Here is a 20,187-nt window from a genome sequence, read left to right on the forward strand (position 1 = left end):
TTTTCCTTGAACAGATTTTGGTGAGATGGCTCTTGCCAAGTATAAATGTAGTGCAAACCCATTTTTTTTCCTTTGAAATACTGTACTGTCCTCTTTGAAATATTGTCTGCCTTAATCATTCTTGTTTGTGTATCACAAAATGCCTGAATGTCATCCAGGTGAATGTAGCAGCTTCTGAGAAGTCAGGGGACAGTGACTGTGATTATAAAGGCATAGACTGTAACTCAGCTTTGCTATTTGATATACATCACATAGACTGAGACCTAGGGTATTGGTGCTGTGCTGATATGAGGGCTGTATTGCCATGTTTCCTCTTAGACCTTTAGTGGTGTCTCTTAGTTCTTTGAATCCAAATGCTTGAGCTGAATTCTTTTATTTTTTTTCCCAGAGATGGTCAGATAACTGCTATTTTGGACCAGAAGAACTATGTAGAAGAACTCAATAGACATTTAAGGTGAGACATGTCTTATTTATTCTTTATTATATAGTAGGAGAAAACAGAAAACAGGATTTAAAAAAAAGAAGGAATTACTATAAGGTTTTTTTCTCTTCAACAGTGCGACAGTAAACAACCTACAGGCCAAGGTGGATGCCTTAGAAAAATCCAACACTAAACTGACTGAGGAGGTAAGTGTAATAATAGAAAATGATTTGATGTTTTGGCCTTTTGGAATTGAGGATTAAAAAGGTAAGGGAGGAGTTACCTTCAGATTTCTGATATACATAATGATGAGTGTTTAATGATGGAACTGGAATAACTGACCTGCCAAGGGATTATATTGGCTGTTGCTACTAACTAAGCATGAGGTGGAAAAACAGCTGAATGTTTATGTTAAAAACCAAAAGCTGCTGAACACACTTTATCCCTCTGAACTTTGAGTACTTTCTGATTTTTGGAAAATGCTTTAGAATAAATTGTATGGTGGGTGTGATTTTTCAAATGCCATACAACTGATGTAGGTTATGAGATGTCCAGACATGACAAAGAGATTTTAAAATGTCTATTTATTTTGACAGGTGCAGAAGTTTAATACAGTGTAGAGATAGAAATCGAAATGTTTCAATAACTTTTTCTCTAGCCTGTCACAATTTGAAAAAAATAAAAAAAGAAAAATTATAGATAAAACATTGTTCAGTCTGAGCGTAAAAAATGGTTGGTATGTGAGTCATAAGTATAGCCTGTGTTTTAAAATTGTTCTTGCAGTTCATTAGTCACAGCATAAATATAATAAAATCTTTTGGGGTCAGTTCCCTGACAAATGGGTGATAGTAAGTCTCATCCTAATGGTTTTACAGTATCTCTGTCCGCATGCCACTTAGCAGAATGATTTAGATTGCGATGGCTCAGTACTCTTGCAGTACAAATATGAAATGGAAATTCTTTTTTGTTTGTTCACCCTCATTAAAGGAGGTCTGTATGTCTGGTTATTGAACATTTACTCTAATGGATGTATTCCAAATGATGAGAAGCTTTAGTAGTGGAAATTAGTGTATCCACTCTTGCAATTAAGGCATAAGAAATGTTCTTATGTTTAAAATATTTTTTTAACTTTAAAAAGGTGGTCTGCAGTAGAGGCTGCATTTCTCAATGCTACTATAGTAAGTGGCTTTTGGTTTGTTAGCTGCAGAGTGCAAGTGCTGTGCCCATTAGACATGGTACCCACGAGATGAGCTGCAATGTTGACTGAAATACTTTTTGATTTCTAATAATGTGCTTGCTTGTATCTTAGTGAAGTCTGCATGCTGTTCAGAGGAAGAATTTGCATGGCACTGGAACACACTGTGCCAACCAGCGCTATTTGCAGGGCGTAGTTCATGAACTGCATCACATATCACATCAGTTTGTGTATTTGGCTTGAGCTGTACCAAAGACTCACACTTTTATCAGGGTAATTTCTACTGGAGGATGTCACTTAATAACATTGCTGATCTCTTGGAATGTCACTGAGATTTTCTTGTGTGCAAGGCTTATATCAGTTATGATTTACAAAGCCAGAAAAACTTTCCTGAGGTTATTTTGGCCTTTGACCACACACTGAAAGGTCTGTTAGTCTGTGGTGCTGCCTTCACTTAATGTCTTGTAAGGCCAGAATGTGCTACTGACCCTCCGTTTCCAGCCAAACCTTCTTCCTCTGATGAGGCTCTCATCATGCTTCTCCCGCCCAAATGCTTGAGCATCTACCTAGCAGTGTACCCAAACTACTTCAGCTTTAGCAAAGCCACACAAGTATTTCCTCTCTTATATTTCAGTTGCTAGAAGTCACCAAAACTTAGCTGTCATGTGCTCACATTTTCCCGTTTTATCATCTTCGCTAAGGGAGGGGAAACAGAGTGAGGATTTCTGTTGAGTTGCGCTAACCACATGTTACACTGGGTCTAGCAGGTAGAGACCTGAATAAGTCAATAACTTTACTGAAAGACAGGAACCAAAATAGGTTGCAAAGTCTTTTTCAGCTGATACTGGAAATCCGTCATGCTGGCACTAACTGATGCTATTTCAGATGTTTTTTCTTCATGGTAGAGGCCAAGTTGTCTTTTGTCACTCCAAATATTTTTTTTTTTCTTGCTTTGAATGTAAAAAAAAGAGTACAGAAAATGTGTCTAGAGAGGGGAAAAAAAAAGGTCAAGTATGGTTTTGATGTGTTACTGTTCTGTTTTGTTCACAGCTTGCGGTTGCAAACAACAGGATTATTACACTGCAAGAAGAGATGGAACGGGTTAAAGAAGAAAGTTCTTACATCTTAGAGTCCAATCGTAAGGTTGGTGGCTGTGTGCAAATGATTACTGAACTTTCTGGACAGTCCCAGCCCAAATTAATTCAAGAAGTCAGTGTTTGGAAGAGGCTTTATTTCCTTATGTATCTCGCACAAAAACTGGAATAGAGAAGAGTGACTCCAGGTGGGTTCCTCTGCAGAGGGTAGCAGGTGGACCCTGACCACGGTAAATCCTGCCTGGCCGCAGCTGATGAAACTGTGAGCATGTAGAGAGCCGAGAGCTAACACAGCATGTTCCTGGCTTGCTGGGTGGAGGTGTCAAAAGGGACAGGAGGAAGGATGATTTTCTGAGGGGGCAGCAGAAAAATTTGGACGTAGGAGTTCTGTCTTTTTGGCCTGAAAGGCTACCCTTTTTGGAATCAAGGGGCAGGATCTGTAATCTTTTCTTTGTTGACTTATTGGAAGTGCTAGTAACTGGTTTAGTTATAAAACCTGCAAGATCTTTTTCTGAGGTTTCGTAACCGTACTTGGTATATTGTTAAAGTTATGAAAACCATCTGTCCTTTTAATTCATATCCTTTGAAGTGCACTGAGCACTTGGTGAAACAGGGAGATGGAGTAATTTCACATGGAAGCTGCATGCTGCATTAACTGAATGGAGCTCTGAGTTTTGATAGTGGCAGAATTTCTTCTTGAAGTGGTGGGAAAAGCAAATAATCAGCAAATGTGAGGGCTAGTAGTATATAATGACAAGTTAATTGGGTGTCTTCACTAACTTAGGTCACTAAAGACAGAACTGCTGATGGACATGCACTGACTGAGGCACGGAAACAGTTAAAGGAGGAGACTCAGCTGCGACTGGTAAGGATTGTGTGAGCTTGGAGCTCCCTACAAATGGCTTTTGATGTTGTAACTCCATGTCAGACAATCACTTTTGAAAATGCTTGGCCAGGGCATTTTTTTCATTCTTGCCAGCCTGCTTCAGCCTGATCCAAGACAGTCTTGTCTGAAGCAATATTAATTTTCTAGCTCTGTTGATCAGTTTGAGGTCTGTTTCTCAAAATGAGCAGTTCACTTGCATTTCTAGGTTTGCATATTCCCCCTTGCTGAGTAAAGGATATTGCCACTATCTGAATTGCTATTCAGTATCGTGGGTTCAGCTGGTGGGGAGGAAAATGCCTGAGCCAAAGGTTTTTAAGAACTAAAGTCTGCCAGCTTTTCACTCGTCCCCTCCATCAGAAAGATGGGCCTATGTAGTACTTTTTGATTCTTTGCTAGTAATGCTGTTTAAGTTAATGTTTAATATTGGACTGAATATGTGGATTTGTTGTCCTTAATTGTCTTTGATGGGTCAGATCTGTAACTGTGATGCTGTGGCCAATGCAGCACCCTTCTAGGTAGTGACTGCATTGGCAGGAGCACCAGTTCAGGGTGGTTACCTCATGGAAAGCTGACTGGTAATGGTGACTGATCTGTATGTTCCAGGATGTGGAGAAAGAGCTGGAGGTGCAGATTGGGATGCGACAGGAGATGGAGCTAGCCATGAAGATGCTGGAGAAAGATGTTTGCGAGAAGCAAGATGCGCTGGTGGCACTCAGACAGCAACTGGATGATCTCAGAGCCCTAAAGCATGAACTGTCCTTCAAGCTGCAGGTAGGGAAATAATTAAATCAAATGCAGTGAATTCCAGATAAAAGTGATATCTCTTGTTCTTTTTTCCCTGCTATCTATCTAAAAGGTGCTAGGTGTGGAAGAGTTACAGGGTGTATAGCATACTTCTGTCTCACTGGAAGAAAGCTATAGTACATGAACAGTTGTATGTGATGGAGGTTAAAGGAAAATGCAGTTTCTTCTGAAGAAAGACTCATGATGATCCAGAAATGTGTGTGTGTGTGAGCGGGAAAAGCATCTTCTACATTTTTGTGGTATAAAAACTGAGCTGTGGTAGCTTCTGTTCAAGTACAATCTGGTATTTGAAGGTGTGTGGTGTAATCGCATGCATTACTGTGTGAAGACAGAAGCAGACTCTTAAGATGAAGAGCACACAAAGAAATCCTAAAATAAACTTTAGAACAGGAAAGAGTTGCTTCTGTGTAAAACAGTTGAATGATATTAGCAAGTACTGCATTAATATACATTACACAGATAGCTTCAGTGATTATGGTATTGCCCTTTTGTGGGGTCCAGAGGTAGCCGACATCTTTATGGTAAGATGTTTGTCCTTGCAATACTGAAATACTGACCTAGCATTTGCTTTTTGAGCACCTTTTCCTGCCTCTGGTTTCTGCCCCTTTCGTTTCATGTGCCACGTGATTTATCATGGCTTATTTTGGTTTTACTACTACTAAAAAACCCCACAATGCTGTTTTTTCCAGAGTTCAGACATGGGAGTGAAACAGAAGAGTGAATTAAACAGTCGTTTGGAAGAAAAAACAAATCAGATGGCTGCCACCATCAAACAGCTTGAACAAAGGTAAAAAATGGAACTTTTACAGTTATAAAATCATGTGTGTATTCTAGGGGTAGTGTCCCACTGACCCTGAATGGACCAGGCGGGAGTCTGTGTGCTCTGCTTAGTCACTGCTCAACAGAGAGAGTGCTCTAATTCTGTGAGATGCTGTTAGGAGAAATGTTTTGCATTCTCAGGAGGGCTTCCATTAGAAAATAATATACTACTAAACCATTAATTACCATAACAGCTTCATTTATCTACGCCAGCTGCACTTCTGTATGCTATCCAGTCATTACAAGGCAATTACTCTGATAGCACTGATAAAAAAGATGTAAATATGAACCTAGAGAAGTGCTTGACTGTTAATGACAGTATTACAGTGCAGCAGAGGCTAGGCATAGAGGTGCTTGGTTACTCCAGATCTCTCTGGTACTTTGAGGGAGGTGAGCCTGAAAAATATTCTTATGTGAAAGTAAATGGAGGAGGATGAGAGGGGAGCCTGGCTGTTGCTCGAAGTTGGTAAACATAGCCCATAGGTATAATACCCATTTGGACTAGGACAAGTTTCATCGTAATGACTATGTGGCTCTCATGTTACAAACCTTCACGAAATTAGGAGGGCCTTGGCATTGAAGTCAGATTGATTTGAGAAGGAGCAGTGCTCTTATTTCCCTTTTGTCTTGTTCTTGAAGCCAGGCTTTGCAGTGGTTTGGCCAGCAGGTCACAGCTTCAGTCTCTGCAAATCGCCCTGTCACACTAGCTCAGAGAAAATCAGGGGAAAGCGAAGCTCTCAAGGTCACGTATTGCCTGGGACTTACTTAATGAGTAGAGCATTGCGCTAAATTAAAGCTCTCATTTTAGGGTTTTTATTGAGTATGATTCTCTATAAAAAAGGTCATTTTGTTTGTAGGAAATTTGTATTTTAAAATGTTTTATGATATCTGCTCAGCTAATTGGTTTGCTCTTTTTCTCTTGCTGTTGTTATTTTTTCATTTTCTCATCCTCCTCATTCTGACTTACTTATACAGTGAAAAGGATTTGGTGAAACAGGCAAAAACCTTAAATAGTGCAGCAAACAAACTGATCCAGAAGCATCATTAGATATTTTTATGTCTGGTCACCTCACAGCTCTGACATCAGAACTCATTTATGAGGGGAGAACTTGAGAATTGCTAAAAACAACTGCTAAAATGTTAATTGTCACCTAAAATTGATTTGGAATTTGCTGAATTTTTAAAATCAGTGAGTTTTTCTTCAGAGATGTAGAGTCGGGTATAAAAATCCCTAACTTTGCCATTTAAATTGTGTTAAAGTACCAATGAGTTGGCCAATAAACACACCAGAAAAGCATAAGGAATGGAAGATATGTGGCTCTGTACATCCCGGTGATGCATACTGTATACAGCAGCACAAGTCTTCAGCATTTATGGATACTAGGTGCATTGGTCAAGCCAACATCAGATTGGCCAGCTCTGGAAAGTCAACTAGTTTTCTGTGTTACCCTTTTTGTGAAGTAGACGAAAAAAATGCATCCCTGGAAGTTGTTGAAAGTAGTTGTGTGCGTACCCCAAAGCCGTTACCCATTCACTTCTGTTCTGTGGGTTCAGTCCCAAGTCCAAGACAAAATGGGTGCGACTCGATAGCTCATCACCGTGAAGACCAGCCCTCTTGTAACCGAGACTGCTTGCAATGATTTTGCCTTAGTGACTTGGTGGGAGGGTGGGGACTTATCCTTATTCCTTTAAACTTCATGTGTCCAGAATTAGTAGCTAGGTGTCTTAGAGTAACATGATAGAGTGGTAAGTTCAGTGAAAACCTCCTTATCTTTGCATTGCCTTCTACCTCTGCCATGAATCCCTTTAGACATATATTGGTGGTCCTTACTGACCAAAGGAAGCTGAGGAGAGTTGTTTTGGTAGGTCTCTCCACTTCCTAGAAAGGGAAGTTACACCTTTTACAAAAAAATTACTGATCTTATACTCTAGTGTTTAAAAGAAACAAAAAATTGAAAAAAAAAAAAAAAAAAAAAAAAAGAACAAAATGTGCAGTGGTAGGGAGTGGAAATGGTAATTTGGTACTTGACCATTCCTTGTCTGAGTAGTTAGTGGTTTAAAAGGAAGAGCTGCCTTTTACTCTTACACTTCTTTAATTTGCTTCTGAGTTTCTGTTGCTCGATACAAATGGAATTTGCTAAGAAGAACAGCTAAAGCTTGGAAACAGCTCTCAATAGGAAATATAATTGCCCATTTAACACCGCAGCACAAAACTTTTAAGTAACTGCAGCTTGGACTATTATAAATGAATATCTTCTTCCCTGTGGCCGCAGAAGTTCACCATGCTGGCCTGTCACAGGATTTAGGTTCTAAGTGCTCCTTTTTTTTCTTTCAAGAAGGTCACATTTGGGCGTTTTCTGTGTTGAATAAGGGGTTTTTTGCTCTGGTGAGATGCCTGTAAAAATTCTTTGGTGCCAGTTCTCCCTTTGTCCTGTGGGATAGTGCTCCCTGGGGCAGTGGGTGGCAAATGTGACCAAAATGCAGCTGGGGAGAGAATACCTGTTGATTCTCACTAGGTACATTTAAAAATCTGTGAGGCTCAGCCTAGTCCTCCTGTACGCAAGCGTGTACCACTGCTTAGCTTGGTTAGTTAACTCCCACACACAAGCAGACTTGGAGACCCTTATTAAATCTTTACGCCGATGCCCAAGTCGCGTGCTTGAAAGTGTAAACTTAACCTTCAGTAACCTTCTATTAGAAACTCCTTTTAACTACCTGGAGAAAATAATAAAAAGGTGGAAGCTTTCATCAGGGTATCCACATAGCTAGTTAAAACAGTTAACTCCCCTGCTCCTCCCCAGATTTCTTCTGTAGAAACGGGGTTGGGCTGGTTTTGTTTGCTGTCACAGTAACACTAAAATAAGACAGAATTAAGGATCTGGCCATTTCTGATGTCTGGCCCAAAGTGGAAATGCTTTGGTGTATTAATGCCTGGGCGCTTGAGCCAGTGTGTCAGTCCATGGAAGAGACCAGGAAAATGCACTAATTCTCAATAGAGTAGCTAACCTATGTTGCAAGTTCCAGTTACATGTGTAAAGCTGAAATGTAACGTACATTAAAATCAAATTTGACTTAAAATTCTGTGTACTTGAGGTTTGCTTTGAATCTGGATAAAAGTGATGTTTTATGTTTTTCATCTAATGGCTGTAAACTGTAGTAATAGAATAAAAACTATTGAAAATCAGAGCTTCTGCCTGGTTCACCTACATTTTGCTTTTCTTTAAAAATTTTTCCTCCTTTCCATTGTTTTTACCATTCCTTTTTTTTGGCTTTACCTTTTCACTGGGTTTTTATTTGTTGGTTAAACTCGGTCTTCCTCCCCACCATGGCTTTTGTTTTTTATCACAAGTTCATGTGGCTCAAATCCAGATTGCGACAGGCAGAGAAGGACCGTCAGTTGGCCCAGCAGGACAACCGTCTCTTCAAGCAGGAGTTTGGGGACAAAATCAACAGCCTCCAGCTAGAAGTGGAAGAGCTCTCCAGGCAGCGGTGAAGAGATCCTTTTCTAATCTATTTTCTGGGCTGTTCTTACTGTGTCTGGTAGAAAGCAGGCAGGACTATTGCAAAAGGAAGTAGGGGTTGGAGGGAGAGAGGGACAAGTGGCATGTTAGATGCCAGGCAGTCATTAACTCTGGGGAGGTGCAGTGATCTGTGAGACAGCAAATCTTTTAACATGCGTGTCTTTAAAATTACAACTTGAAAAACTGGATTGGAAGAAAATGCAAAAGAACTATGTGGTCAGCAGAAACCACCAGCAAAAGCACAAATCTTATGTGGCAGTGGAGTATCAGAAGCAAGTTGCAGAATATCTCAAGTGGAAATGAAATGTCAGGATATATTTCTGAATGTGCAAACATCCATGGGGGCTTTCTGCACTGTGGTTAGATTTGTCAGGCATCTGCCAATAACAATCTCGCTTGAAAACAGGCAGTGCTAGAGTTGCAGGAGGATGGGGATCCCCACAAGCTGCAAAGCCTGTTTGGGACACTGGGTAGATCCCCAGTCTGTGCTGAGTTAGAGCTGCAGGTTAGCCTGCTCTAGGGAATGAGTGTTAGCTAGATGTGTGCTTCAAAGTGCAGTCGGGTCTCTGATGGGCAACACAGACCTCTCCAAAGTCAAGTGTTGCATCAGACTTTCCACTGTAATAGCATAATTTGGAATTCAAAGCTAACACTAAAAGCAATTTGCTGCTCATTGTCAGGGATATAGTAGTGAAGTCTTTGCATCGAGCTAACACTGAAGAGTCTGGAGCAAGGGAAGCAATCGTGGTTGTCAGTCTGACAAACAGTGCTGGGAATTTATTTTTTTTCCAGTTGAAACTGGTCTCATTTTTGCTGGGAGGCGACCAAAATGTTGGAAGCCAAATGTAGAGAACTTTGCAAAAGCTATCATATTTTCCCCTGCAGTGTCATCGGTTTACCAGTATCAGGAAAACAGAGAAATCTTCTTATCTTAAAATAGAAGAGCATCTCTTCTGTAGCCATGACACATCTTTGTTGCAAGGTCACTGGAATGAATTGTGTGGAAGCATTGCTGGGTGGGTTGGTTTTTTTTGTTTTTTTTTTTCCTTCTTGTCCCTTCCTGGCACAGCTTTTTGTTTCCTTTTTGAAAAAGTTACAGAGGCTTCCCAGAAAACCAGCAAATGGCTTTTGTCAGAAATTCATGCGAGGTTCTGGGTGTACATGGGTGGGCTTAGCAGCGTTCTCAGGTATAAAGGGAGAATACATCTTCTCTGTGTATGCACCTTACACTGAGTCAGTTTGACTCAGTGTAGCTACTGGCAGAGGACATTTGCAAATCGGTCTGTTTTTGCATCAGTTGGACTTGCTCCGATTTCTTCCTCACTCAAGCTAAATCAAGATGACAGTATGAAAATGATTGAGTCTCCTTTACTGGGAGGCTGTACTGCTTAATTTAATTGAGTTTCTAAAGCAGTGAGTATTGGAGGGTGCCGCAGTGGATTGTGGGCAGTCTTGCTTGAATTATATTCCTTTAAGAGGAAATGGGACTTTTTGTGTTTGTGGTGGTGCTGGCTTTAAATCAAGTTGTAAACAAGGATTTCATTGGTTGGTTTTTAAATGTCAACATGGACAAGTATTAATTTCTGGATCTAAGTCTCCACCAGCTTCACTCACTTCAGTTAGGCTACATAATTGATGAGGCTGTAGTCATAATGAGTTATTTTAAAAAGCTGTTGGAGCAGCGTGGAGACTAACAAGGGTAATAATGGATAATGCTGGTTTTAATAGCAATGAGGATTCTGAATGTTTTATAGTACAAGTCTTCCCACTACTTTTACCGGTAGATACTCAGTTTCTATGCTTTAATTTTGGAGCAGGGGTCATTTCCTACGGCAGCTAACGTATTTTCCTTGTAATAATTACAGAAAATGGTGTTTCTAGTGCTTCAGTCCCTGATGGTCTATGTGCTTGAGGCTGTTGCGTGCAGGCAGGCTACAGGCATGGAGGCATTGAGCTTTCTGGTGGCCCAGAGTAAAGGCTCTGTGACCCACAGCTCGGTTTAGAGCCGTGCTTCTCTTCAGCCTGCTTCAGACTGCGTCAGGGACCTCAGATGTGCTTGTTCATCTGTCCTTGACCCGCTGATTAGTTTTCCTCCTGAATGTGAATGTGCTGTGCTCAGCCATGTCTCTGTTCCCTCTGGCCCGAGGGGGGAGGGACTGACACTGGCAGATCAGCAGCCCAGCTGCTTAGCAGTCTTGAAGGAGCATGTGTCTTCCCTTCTTGATGGGTGAGGCTGGACCAGGGAGCTGCCTGAGATCTGTAGAAAAGTGTATGTGTCCTGTATCAGCCCGCTGGACTCACCTCTCCTATTCAAGCTCCTGCACTGACCTGCTCATGTGCTGTTGCTCAGCCAAGGTCAAGAGCAGAGCAGGCTGCAGAGTGCTCCCAGCAAGGAAGCCCTCAGCCCCAGTCCTTGGTTGCTCCATGAAGACCAAGCCCCACTTTGAGGTGAGCTGTCAGAAGAATTCCCACAGTTCTCAGGGAGGAACAGCCCCTCCATCCTGTACGGACAGCTTTGGGAAATGGTCGTGGATGTTGGCTTTGGTTTCAGAGCCTGTCTTGTAGCAGTTGACATGCTGAAGAATGTCTTTTTGAATAGGGCACTGATCAACAGTTCTGCAATAGATGAATAAATAAGTATTTTTTGAGGACTTGCAGATGTAGTCAACAGGTTTACTTCCTGCAAAATCATGCTAGAATTAGATTAAGAACTTTTAGATTTTTCCATCCTGACATATTACGGCTTAACACACTGCAAGACAACTTTTTAAAAGAGGCAGTTTTCAGCTCCTGAGCTGGGGTTCAATTGTTTTAGTGTAAAGAGAGGGTTAAACAGCTCAGCTCTCAATGTCAAGTGTTACAAAACCAAAGCTTTTATTCACAATTCCACCTTGATACTCTAGGAGCCACCTTGAACTGGAACTGAAGCGAGAAAGAGACAGATGGTCACACAGTCACCAGCGCAGCCAAGAGAACAAAAAAGGTGCAAAGAATTGGCTAAGACAGGTAATACGACTTTTATTCTTGGCTTATGTTTGAATCATAGTCTCATTTTGCTCTTTTGATTTTCCTGAGCTTTATTAGGCAATAAACATGTATTGTTAGTGTGCCACAACAAAATGAGCTTTAGAACATTTTTTACACATATTAAGTGGGTAGTTTATTGAATTGAGCATCACAAAAATATTGCAAGCATTATGCTTCATTGCAGAACACTGGTTTCCTGTTCCAAGCTGGGTACCTGACAAAATCTTGACAGTGATTGTAGTTTTCCTTCACTAGTTTAATAAAAGCAACTGTAATACAGCAGGAGAGGTGCTGTACACATTCCATCTTATGAAGAGCAAACTTGTTTGTCTTTATTTTTTGCATCATAATAATGGAAATTCTCCTGAACCAGGTAAATAGTAAAACTTGGAAGACAAAATTACCTCTTCAGGGCATCACAGATCACTTTGTGTTCTTTTGTGCTGTGCATTAGTAAGTCAGTGTTTTTTAAAGCAAAACGCAGTGTTCATCTTGAGAGTAAAACTCAGTCCCCAAGTGAGACTCCCTTTTTAGCAGTAAATTTGCCTTTGAAAGTGAAAATCTGCTCTGCAGCTTTTTCTGTAAACCGAAACAGACTCTTTTGCCGGGAATTGGCAGTAAAACAGTTGTTTTGGAGAACAAAACTTTTAACTATGAGAACTGTGAATTGAGGTTGTTTTAGCAGTTCTCGTATGTGCTGCTGCACTTAGGAGTTGCCTTCAATGGGCTCCCCTGGGCTGCTTGAATAACTCAGTTTTTTTGGTTTTTAACCAACATTATACACATCATTTCAGTGAAGTTATTTATGCATCATGAGTCATTTATCAAAAAGTCATGTTTGCTGTAGCAGAACAGTCATAATTCAGTAGAAGGAATCAGAAACTTAAGTGTGATGCAGTTGGCCAGGAAAAATGAAAACAAAAAACCCCCATACCCAAAACTGGGTAGTCTGATCTTTAAAGCAGAAGTTGTTTAGCTCCCTGGAAGGCAGAATAGCTGCTTTTTTTGTGCTGCTTGGCTATGTGCCTGTCACTGGGTTTGAGACCAGGTTACTGTGTGGGGTTATCCTCCTTTACTCCATAGGTGAGCACTGTGGCACAAGTGGGTGCTCCCACTAGGAAGAAATGGGCCAGTGCACAAAAAAGCGGTTTCAGAGTGGACTTGTCTTTTGCCACAAAACTTGTATGTGGTGCTTGATCCAGTGAAATATGCATTTGCAGAAATTGAAGGTCACAACTCAAGAGCAATGCGTGTGTGGGTGGTTCTGCCAGCACTGGCTGTTCAGGCGGGAGGCTGTTTTTTGCCAGTCGTATTTTGGTGTGGTGTTACATACATACATACATATCTGGCCAGGGCTATGACCCAGGTCTTAGCTGGGCAGGAGGGAAGGATTTTTTTCCTTTGCTGCCTGAGAGGGTTTGTTTTGCTGATCAGTCTTGAAAAAGCCTGTTCAGGCTGTCTGCTGATTTAACCTCTGCTGTTAAAATAAAAAATGATGTCTCTGAAGTTTCTTGTACCTTCTAGTAAAAGGAGGTCATGGGACATGTTTAAGAGTCTGTCTCTGAAGTGTGAAGTCAATTTTTTGTTGACAGCAAAAGGAAAGCATATAGATCTGCTCCTAGGGTGGATTGGTGTTTGTAGGCTTTCACATGTTCAAATACACCTCTGTGCCAAGGAGGGGCAGATCAGTATTCCCGAAATAGAAATGTAAAGTCTCCCTTGGCAGTATGGCAGGGGTGAGACTGGAGTTGTCATATAGTTCAACTGATGGGTATATATCTCCTTTTGGCAGGATGGGAAGCTCAAAATCCAGGAAGAAAACGCTAAACTGAAACAGCCACCAAGAGAGGAGAACAGTGTCCTGCCACACAAGTACGGAAGAAATCTCATTTTTACCTTCTCTAAGTCCTGCTTCCCCTTCTCTAATTTCTTTGCTGATGGGAAGCTTGGAGTAGTGCAGCTTCCCTCTCTAAGAGATTTTCAACCTCATGCCCTTTGTTGAAGCCTCTTTGCTGCTTTTTTGTAGCTCTCAAAGGGAAGGAGGTTCTACTGCTCACCATCAGTGTTTCTGGATATGAAAAGCTCTTTCTCCCATTTGCCTTTGAATTTGTTTATATATAAATCTGCTGTTTATTAATTTTTCTTAATCAATGAAGCTTTGTAAGCCAAATGCTGCAGAGACCTGGACCTTTGGTACTTGTGTCCAAAGAAGGTAACTTGATTGGTGAGGGAAGGGAGAAGGGTTGGTGGATCAAGGGCATTTGAAACTAATTAACAGTGGCTTCTGGACAAGAATAAGAGATGTCGGAGAAAGAGAACTTGAAATAACATTTCAAGAAAATGGTTGTATAAAAATGTAGTTCAGGTAACATGTTTCTAAGGTGAATGTTACAGAGGAGGATTCTTGTTGTAGGACTTGATTAATATTTGAAGTTTCAGATTTGATTTTAAATGTGAAAAGGTGTTTTAAAAGCCACAGGGAACAGCTCTGTAATGAGGACTTTGCTCAGAGATGGTAACAGCCTATTTGAAGTACTCTGAATGTCAGTGAAAAAACAGTGCTCTGAATGCCAATATAAAGTTAATGAGAAAAGTATTGTCTTAAAAATAGCATAAGCTCAATTCAAATCTGCTTTCCCAGATATTAAAAACCTTCCAGGCCTCTGATGCTTTTTACTGCCATTTCACCTTGAGCATTTAAGCACTGTGAGTGTCAGGCTGCCGATTTATCTGCAAGACCTCAAAATGCGTTATTGCTGCCTCTTCACAGAAGTTGTAGGGGACCAAACATTTTGCGGTAGTAAGTTCAGAGCTAGTTTTAAACTGTGCTTGTAGCATCTAAACAGTCTTTTCTATATTCATGCTCCCTTTCCTCTGCACTTCTGAAGGCATTTTACAAGTATTTCTCCTGCTGTTCCCATTTAGCCAGGAGTGCTGTATGCCTAAAGAGCCCCAGTCACATACTGCCTTTTTGCTTTGCTGTTTGACAAAACTTATGAAGGGGTCATTTCTCATGCGAGGAGTCTTGGCAGCGTGGTTTTGAAGAAACAAAACCAAAAATCTGTATGGGTAGGATTTTAAAAACAGGATGAGGGAATTCTCTGATTGTCCAAATGTTCTTCTGAAATGATGCGGTGACTGAAGCCCTGGCTCCAAGTGATGGTGGTGTTCTCTTGCAGGTTACCAAGCAGCACACAGGAGGAGCAGGTTGGTGATTCTTTTTCTTGCATTGAAATACCAAAGGGCAAGGGTATTGAGGGAGCTCCTGGGTCGCTGCAGCATCTTCCCTGCCAAGATACCCTGAATTTTGTCCATGGTGTTGCCTTGGTGAGGATTTGTCTGTAGAGTCCACGGCAGCAATCATTGTCTAGTGTACAAACGCTGCTTATCTCATTAGAAAGGCTTTTGGCAGTGTTGCACCTATGTGAGTTCGTTTTGCAGCCTCAAGACCTGTTGGTTTTTAAACTAATACTAACCCCTTTAATTATTCCTTTGCCCCCTGCCTTTCCTGGGTCAGTGTGTCTGAAAACAACAATGAAAGCATAATATAGTTCAGTGTTTGTGAAAACAGTGGTGTTTAACCTCCTTGGTCTGGGCCAGGGTTTTGCTGGTTGCTCAGTAGGCTAGAGGGAAGGGGTGTTTTGGTCAGTTGGTTTGTTGGGGGGTTTTTTGTTTGGTTTGTTTTTTTTTTCTTTAATGTATATCAAATTGACCAGAATCCTTTCTTTCTCCCCATGGGTGCTTGGCAAAGCACAGGTAGACCCCAAACTGTCAGTGGAATGCTGCAACACTTGCATTGTGTCCTGTCTACTGAGAATTTCTGTATCTGTCAGCTCTTTCTCACAGTGAGAAAGAGGTTTAGTTCCCACCTCATTGCTGGGCCAGCAGCCTTGATCTCAGCCTGAAAATCGAGCTGCGTGGTCCCTGGTTCACACGGCCATGCTGTGCTTCCCTGTCTGCCCCATGGTGTAGGCAGGGCAACTGTGGATCATCCTGCACGTGCATGGTGGTCCTCTGTGCCTGCATGTATGCTGTGAATAGAAAAGGGTTAAACACATGCACGTGAAATCTTCCTCCCTCTTGAAAGGTGCTGCTCAGCCGCAGAGCTCTAATATGGGTGCCGTGTAAAGAAGTGCGTAAAGCAGAATGTCTTGGTTTTTACTTGGGGTTTAGGAACAGCTGTCAGGACCTGGGAACTCTGAGATCTGCCAGCTTTGCCAGGAAGAAAGCAGCCGAAGCAAAAAAAAGGTAACTCCAAGGACTTGTATTGTCACCTCCATCATCTGGTGAATGTGTGTTTCCTCTGATTCTCATTTTCGAATAGCACAGATTTCCCCCTGGTGACTTGAGACAAAGAAATGAGGGCTTTTCTGAAGTCCACTTTAGCCTTAAAGTAAACTTGTTAAACAGTGGTTGCTTGAGGGTTCCCCACTCTGCTCAAGTGTTCAGTAGTTTGTTTTTCCTTCCCCTTAGCAGCTTCTTCCCTTTTTAGCTAAGTGTTTTTTTCCTGGGATCAATCCAAAGTGAGATAGGTGGTGTTAACACTTGTTTGTTATTTCTCCACTTGAGCCACCCTGCCTTTTTCCCTTATTTTTGTTCTTCTTTGTGACCAAGCCCTTCTCACCTTCCTCACTGCTTTACAGTCTGAATCTAGAGGGGTTAGAAGAGAAAGGGTGTTCAGTGGGAGTGCTGCCTTCATCCAGATACTTTCCTCCACTGCTGCTGAGGAGCAGTTTGGAAAGAAAAGAGTCAAGTCAATGATAAAACTGCTGTGAGTGCAGAAGGTGTCCTGGTCACACTGGTGCAAGTACTTAGAGGTGTGAGCTGGAAGATGATGTTGTTTTCCCCCAGTTGATCTGCCAAAGCCTGAACTGGAAGGCTGTTGTGGAGCTGTGGCCAGAAAGGAGCAGGAGGGAGGCAGCTGGCTCCCCGGCACAAGGCCTGCAGGGCTCTGACCTCCGCACCTGGGTGAAGGTGACCCAGTACTAGGTTCCAAATCGGTCTTGGGAAGTTCTGAGGGGGAACTGGGGAGTACAGCGAGGTTACCTGACCAGGAGGCTTTCAGGCACATGTGGAGAGGCCATGTCTGGCTGAGTAATGGGTGGCGAGTTGCTGTTCTTCGGTGCAGAGGCTCCCAGCTGTGGCTGCGTTTGCAGCTCTGCCTGGCACGGATAGTTTTGCCAGAGTGAAGAGCAACTCCCAGCTGTTCCTCCTGCAGTCCTCTGCAGCACTTGTGAAGGCGGTGTGCCTGGGCTTGCTCAGAAGCCAGCCCTCTCCTCCCCAACACCATGGTGCTATGATGCTTAGAACAGGCAGTGAGGGGGGGCCCAATTGCCCCCTCCATGTCACTCCATGAACCTCTCCTGTTAGACATGTGGGAACGCTGTGTAGGACTTCTAGTCTTTCCCATGCCTCTGTGTTTATCTTGAGAAAACACACGATGAGTTCAAAGCAAATGCCACAGTCAATTAAAACTCGAATAGTTCATTATTGGTAACTCTTACCTGCTTTGCTGCAAGACCTCACCTACTCTCCTTTGACCTAAGGAACTTTGGTATTAACTGGTCCTGAGCACAAGAGCAAACGGGACCTTCAGAGGGGACAAGAGTGGGGTTTTGGAGTGTCTTTCTCTAGCCCAGCAGAGGATTTGGATTGACAGAATGTTCATGAGAGAAACTCTTAAGTCTGTGTTGCTTGTGTCTTGAGCAGTTCCTTCATTTCTCTGTCCTCTTCCTACATTCCAGAACATCTGCAAGAACTGTGGTGGCATCTTCTGTGAAGCTTGTTCAGTGAATGAGCTGCCCCTCCCGTCTAGTATTAACCCTGAGCGTGTCTGCAACCCCTGTCACAAGTGGCTCATCCAGCAGTATTCGACCAGCCCCTTGTAGGGGACAGGTGTCAGGGAGAGGTGACAAAACAAATGGTTGTAGCTGATGATGGTTTCTAGATTTGTTTCGGGGGGAATGTGAAGAGAAGATACTTGCCTGTGTTCCTCGGAGGTCAGAGGGGAAGCAGCTTTGTGGTGTTTACAGTCTCCTGTGGCTAAACCAACAGTTTGAGTCTTCTCTCTATGAAAATCTGCATGTTCTCAGAGCTGAGCTTGTGCTGGGGAGAACTGCTTTGGGAATGGCACGTGAAGTACCCGAGGTGTGCCCGAGCAGCCTCAGGGCACAGTGAGAACAGAGAGCCTCTTCCCAAAAGAGCTCTGTGTGTGTGCACTGTGTGTCTGCGCCTGCAAGTCGGGAGCGTTCTCATCCCCACGTGTGTGGCACGAAAGTGTGAAGCACAGGCTCACTGAAAGCAGAACGGGAGCATTTTTAATCCTCGTGTCTGGCTGCACTTGAAATACCATTTCCCCTTTCCTGGTTGCCTTTGACAATCTGGTTCGACCGCGCCGCATCAGTGCCGGGTGGGAGGAGGCCATGTGAGATGCCAATAAATGCTTTTTCTAGCTTCGTTTCTTTGGCTCAGCCCTTGGGCCACAGGCTTGCTATGCAAAGCAGTATGGAAGACTCAAACCAAGCTGTGAAAGTTCCCCTGTATTTTAGGGGCTGGGGTGGGGGGCTGTAGGTGGTTTTGAGGCATGAACTGATGGCCTGCACTGATCTGGCACACAAGTGCCTTACGGCATCTCTGACCTTCTTCTCGAAGACCCTCACTGTGGCTTCGTGACTACACGGCGGGGGCCAAAGCTACGGGTGTAACTGCACTTCCTGCCTTGGTATGGTGACTGGAGGAACTGGACCCTCAAGCATTCAGATACCAAACCCTCATCATGATGCAGGAGGTTTACGGCCACTTCAACCCACCTTTCCCCCTTGTGCACATAAAGTCATCATAATAAGCCTCACATTTCACTTTTCGTTACATGAAAATGAAGGTGAGATGAAACCGGAATGTCTTTCACCTACTAGAAATTCTGATTTGAAACACAGTTTGAAAGGGTTTCACACTTTAAAGTTCATGCCACATAATTCTTTGTTGTGATTACCTCACTGAATTTTCTGTTATTCCAAAAAGCGGTGGTGGCTGCCTCCTGAAGCGCATAGCGTGTCACAGTAGTGTGTGTTCTGGTTTATACTGGAAGCCTACTTCAGTCCTAAAGACCACAGAATGTGCGGTAGTCCATAGAAAAACTGATGTATTTACATGTGACAAATGTGTTTGGTTTTTGTACAAAGTTTATTAGGGGTTAGTGGTTTAATTCCTCAAAGGGGATTTTCTATTTGTTAGACTGCCGGGAAGCACATTAAAAAGCATGTCAGAGCCGAGGTTATGTAGGTGCTTGGTGCTAGTTTGTACCAGGAATTAACTCTCTCCTAGTTCCCTCTAGGCCTTGGCATGTTCAGCCACCCAAGTTCTCTAGCTCCTCTTAGTGCCCCTCAGAGCCAGGGCACTATCACAGCAGGGGCAACTTTAAGTAGTTTTTCTGCTCTTTTTTTCCCCTGTTACCACATCCATTTCCTTGCTGCTATCCCTTAGATTAGTAGTTGTGAACAGTGTTGACATATGAAAAGCCTAGAACTAAAGTGTGGGCACACTGCTTTGAAGGGGTGAGACACCAGAGACCAATGGAGAAGACACTGAATTTAACGTTAGTGGTGTTGTGTACCTACTGTACACACCAATGAAATTTCAAATTCCTGCATCCAAATCCAGCAGGACTCGCCCCCCAAGGAGAAAGCAAAGCCCAGTAATTCCCACATTAAAGGATTAAACTGGAAACCTGGCCCTTAGCATAAATTATTTCCATGCTGGTATGTCCAGCATTTTGCAGCTCTGATGCGACAGCTTAGTTGTGACTCGTACCTGGCTTTTGACTGTCCTGGCAGGAGCAGCTGCTGCTCAGCTTGCTTGAAGCAGAGGCTGAGAGAAACAGGACAGCTCTGGGGCAGGTCCTCTGAAGTCACATGGCTCCCTATGAGGGAGCAGGGAGGTGGCTGAAACCTTTCCGAACACAGCTCTGGCAGCCAAAATGGCAATTGAGAAAGGTCAGCGCGACACTGTGCGGGCTGCCAGCTGGCGGTGTCAGCACTTGCCTCTTTCCCGCTGCCTCGGAGCCCAGGGCGCCTCTGCCCGCAAGCGCCTGGTGCTGCGCGGTGCTGCGCAGTGCTGCAGTGTTCAAGGCACCTTTGCTCAGGTACTGCTTGTAACGCTCACCTGGGCCTTTGGAGTGGGGGGAGCGGACGGCTGGTTTTTTCATGTTAATTTTGTTCCACACAATAATAAAAACTTGGATGCTCTGTATCCTGTGTCCTGAGCTGTCTTTCCATCTCATTCTGCTCTGGCTACATGTGTAAGTATTTCAAACCAGGTGAGGGATGACAGCTCCTTATGCAGACGGAGAGAGGGGCGGTGGGAAGGAGAAGGTACTGGCGGTACCACACAGTACCTGCTCACATCGCTCTGGGTTTGTTAAT

The 20,187-nt window shown here is 43.0% G+C and overlaps 1 protein-coding gene across 9 annotated transcripts in view; it reads left to right on the forward strand.

Moving 5' to 3' along the window:
* The window catches only part of RUFY3 (RUN and FYVE domain containing 3), a 56,310-nt gene extending 36,299 nt beyond the window's left edge, over positions 1 to 20,011 (forward strand). For 3 of the 9 annotated variants that reach the window (XM_074905315.1, XM_074905316.1, XM_074905317.1), the window contains 7 exons: positions 389 to 454; positions 558 to 627; positions 2,667 to 2,759; positions 3,495 to 3,575; positions 4,200 to 4,367; positions 5,090 to 5,187; positions 6,195 to 8,405. In XM_074905315.1, the coding sequence (XP_074761416.1) occupies positions 389 to 454; positions 558 to 627; positions 2,667 to 2,759; positions 3,495 to 3,575; positions 4,200 to 4,367; positions 5,090 to 5,187; positions 6,195 to 6,267 (649 nt within the window). In that variant the 3' untranslated portion in view covers positions 6,268 to 8,405. Of the gene's footprint in view, positions 1 to 388; positions 455 to 557; positions 628 to 2,666; positions 2,760 to 3,494; positions 3,576 to 4,199; positions 4,368 to 5,089; positions 5,188 to 6,194; positions 8,406 to 8,588; positions 8,709 to 11,643; positions 11,747 to 13,559; positions 13,640 to 14,946; positions 14,975 to 15,940; positions 16,016 to 17,511 lie in introns of those variants that run through there. The other 6 variants (XM_074905312.1, XM_074905310.1, XM_074905308.1 and 3 more) reach the window with 5 other exon arrangements.
* The last annotated feature ends 176 nt before the right edge of the window (positions 20,012 to 20,187 follow it).

The sequence above is a fragment of the Athene noctua genome, chromosome 4 (genome assembly GCF_965140245.1).
Source record: "Athene noctua chromosome 4, bAthNoc1.hap1.1, whole genome shotgun sequence".
Classification (NCBI taxonomy): domain Eukaryota; kingdom Metazoa; phylum Chordata; class Aves; order Strigiformes; family Strigidae; genus Athene; species Athene noctua.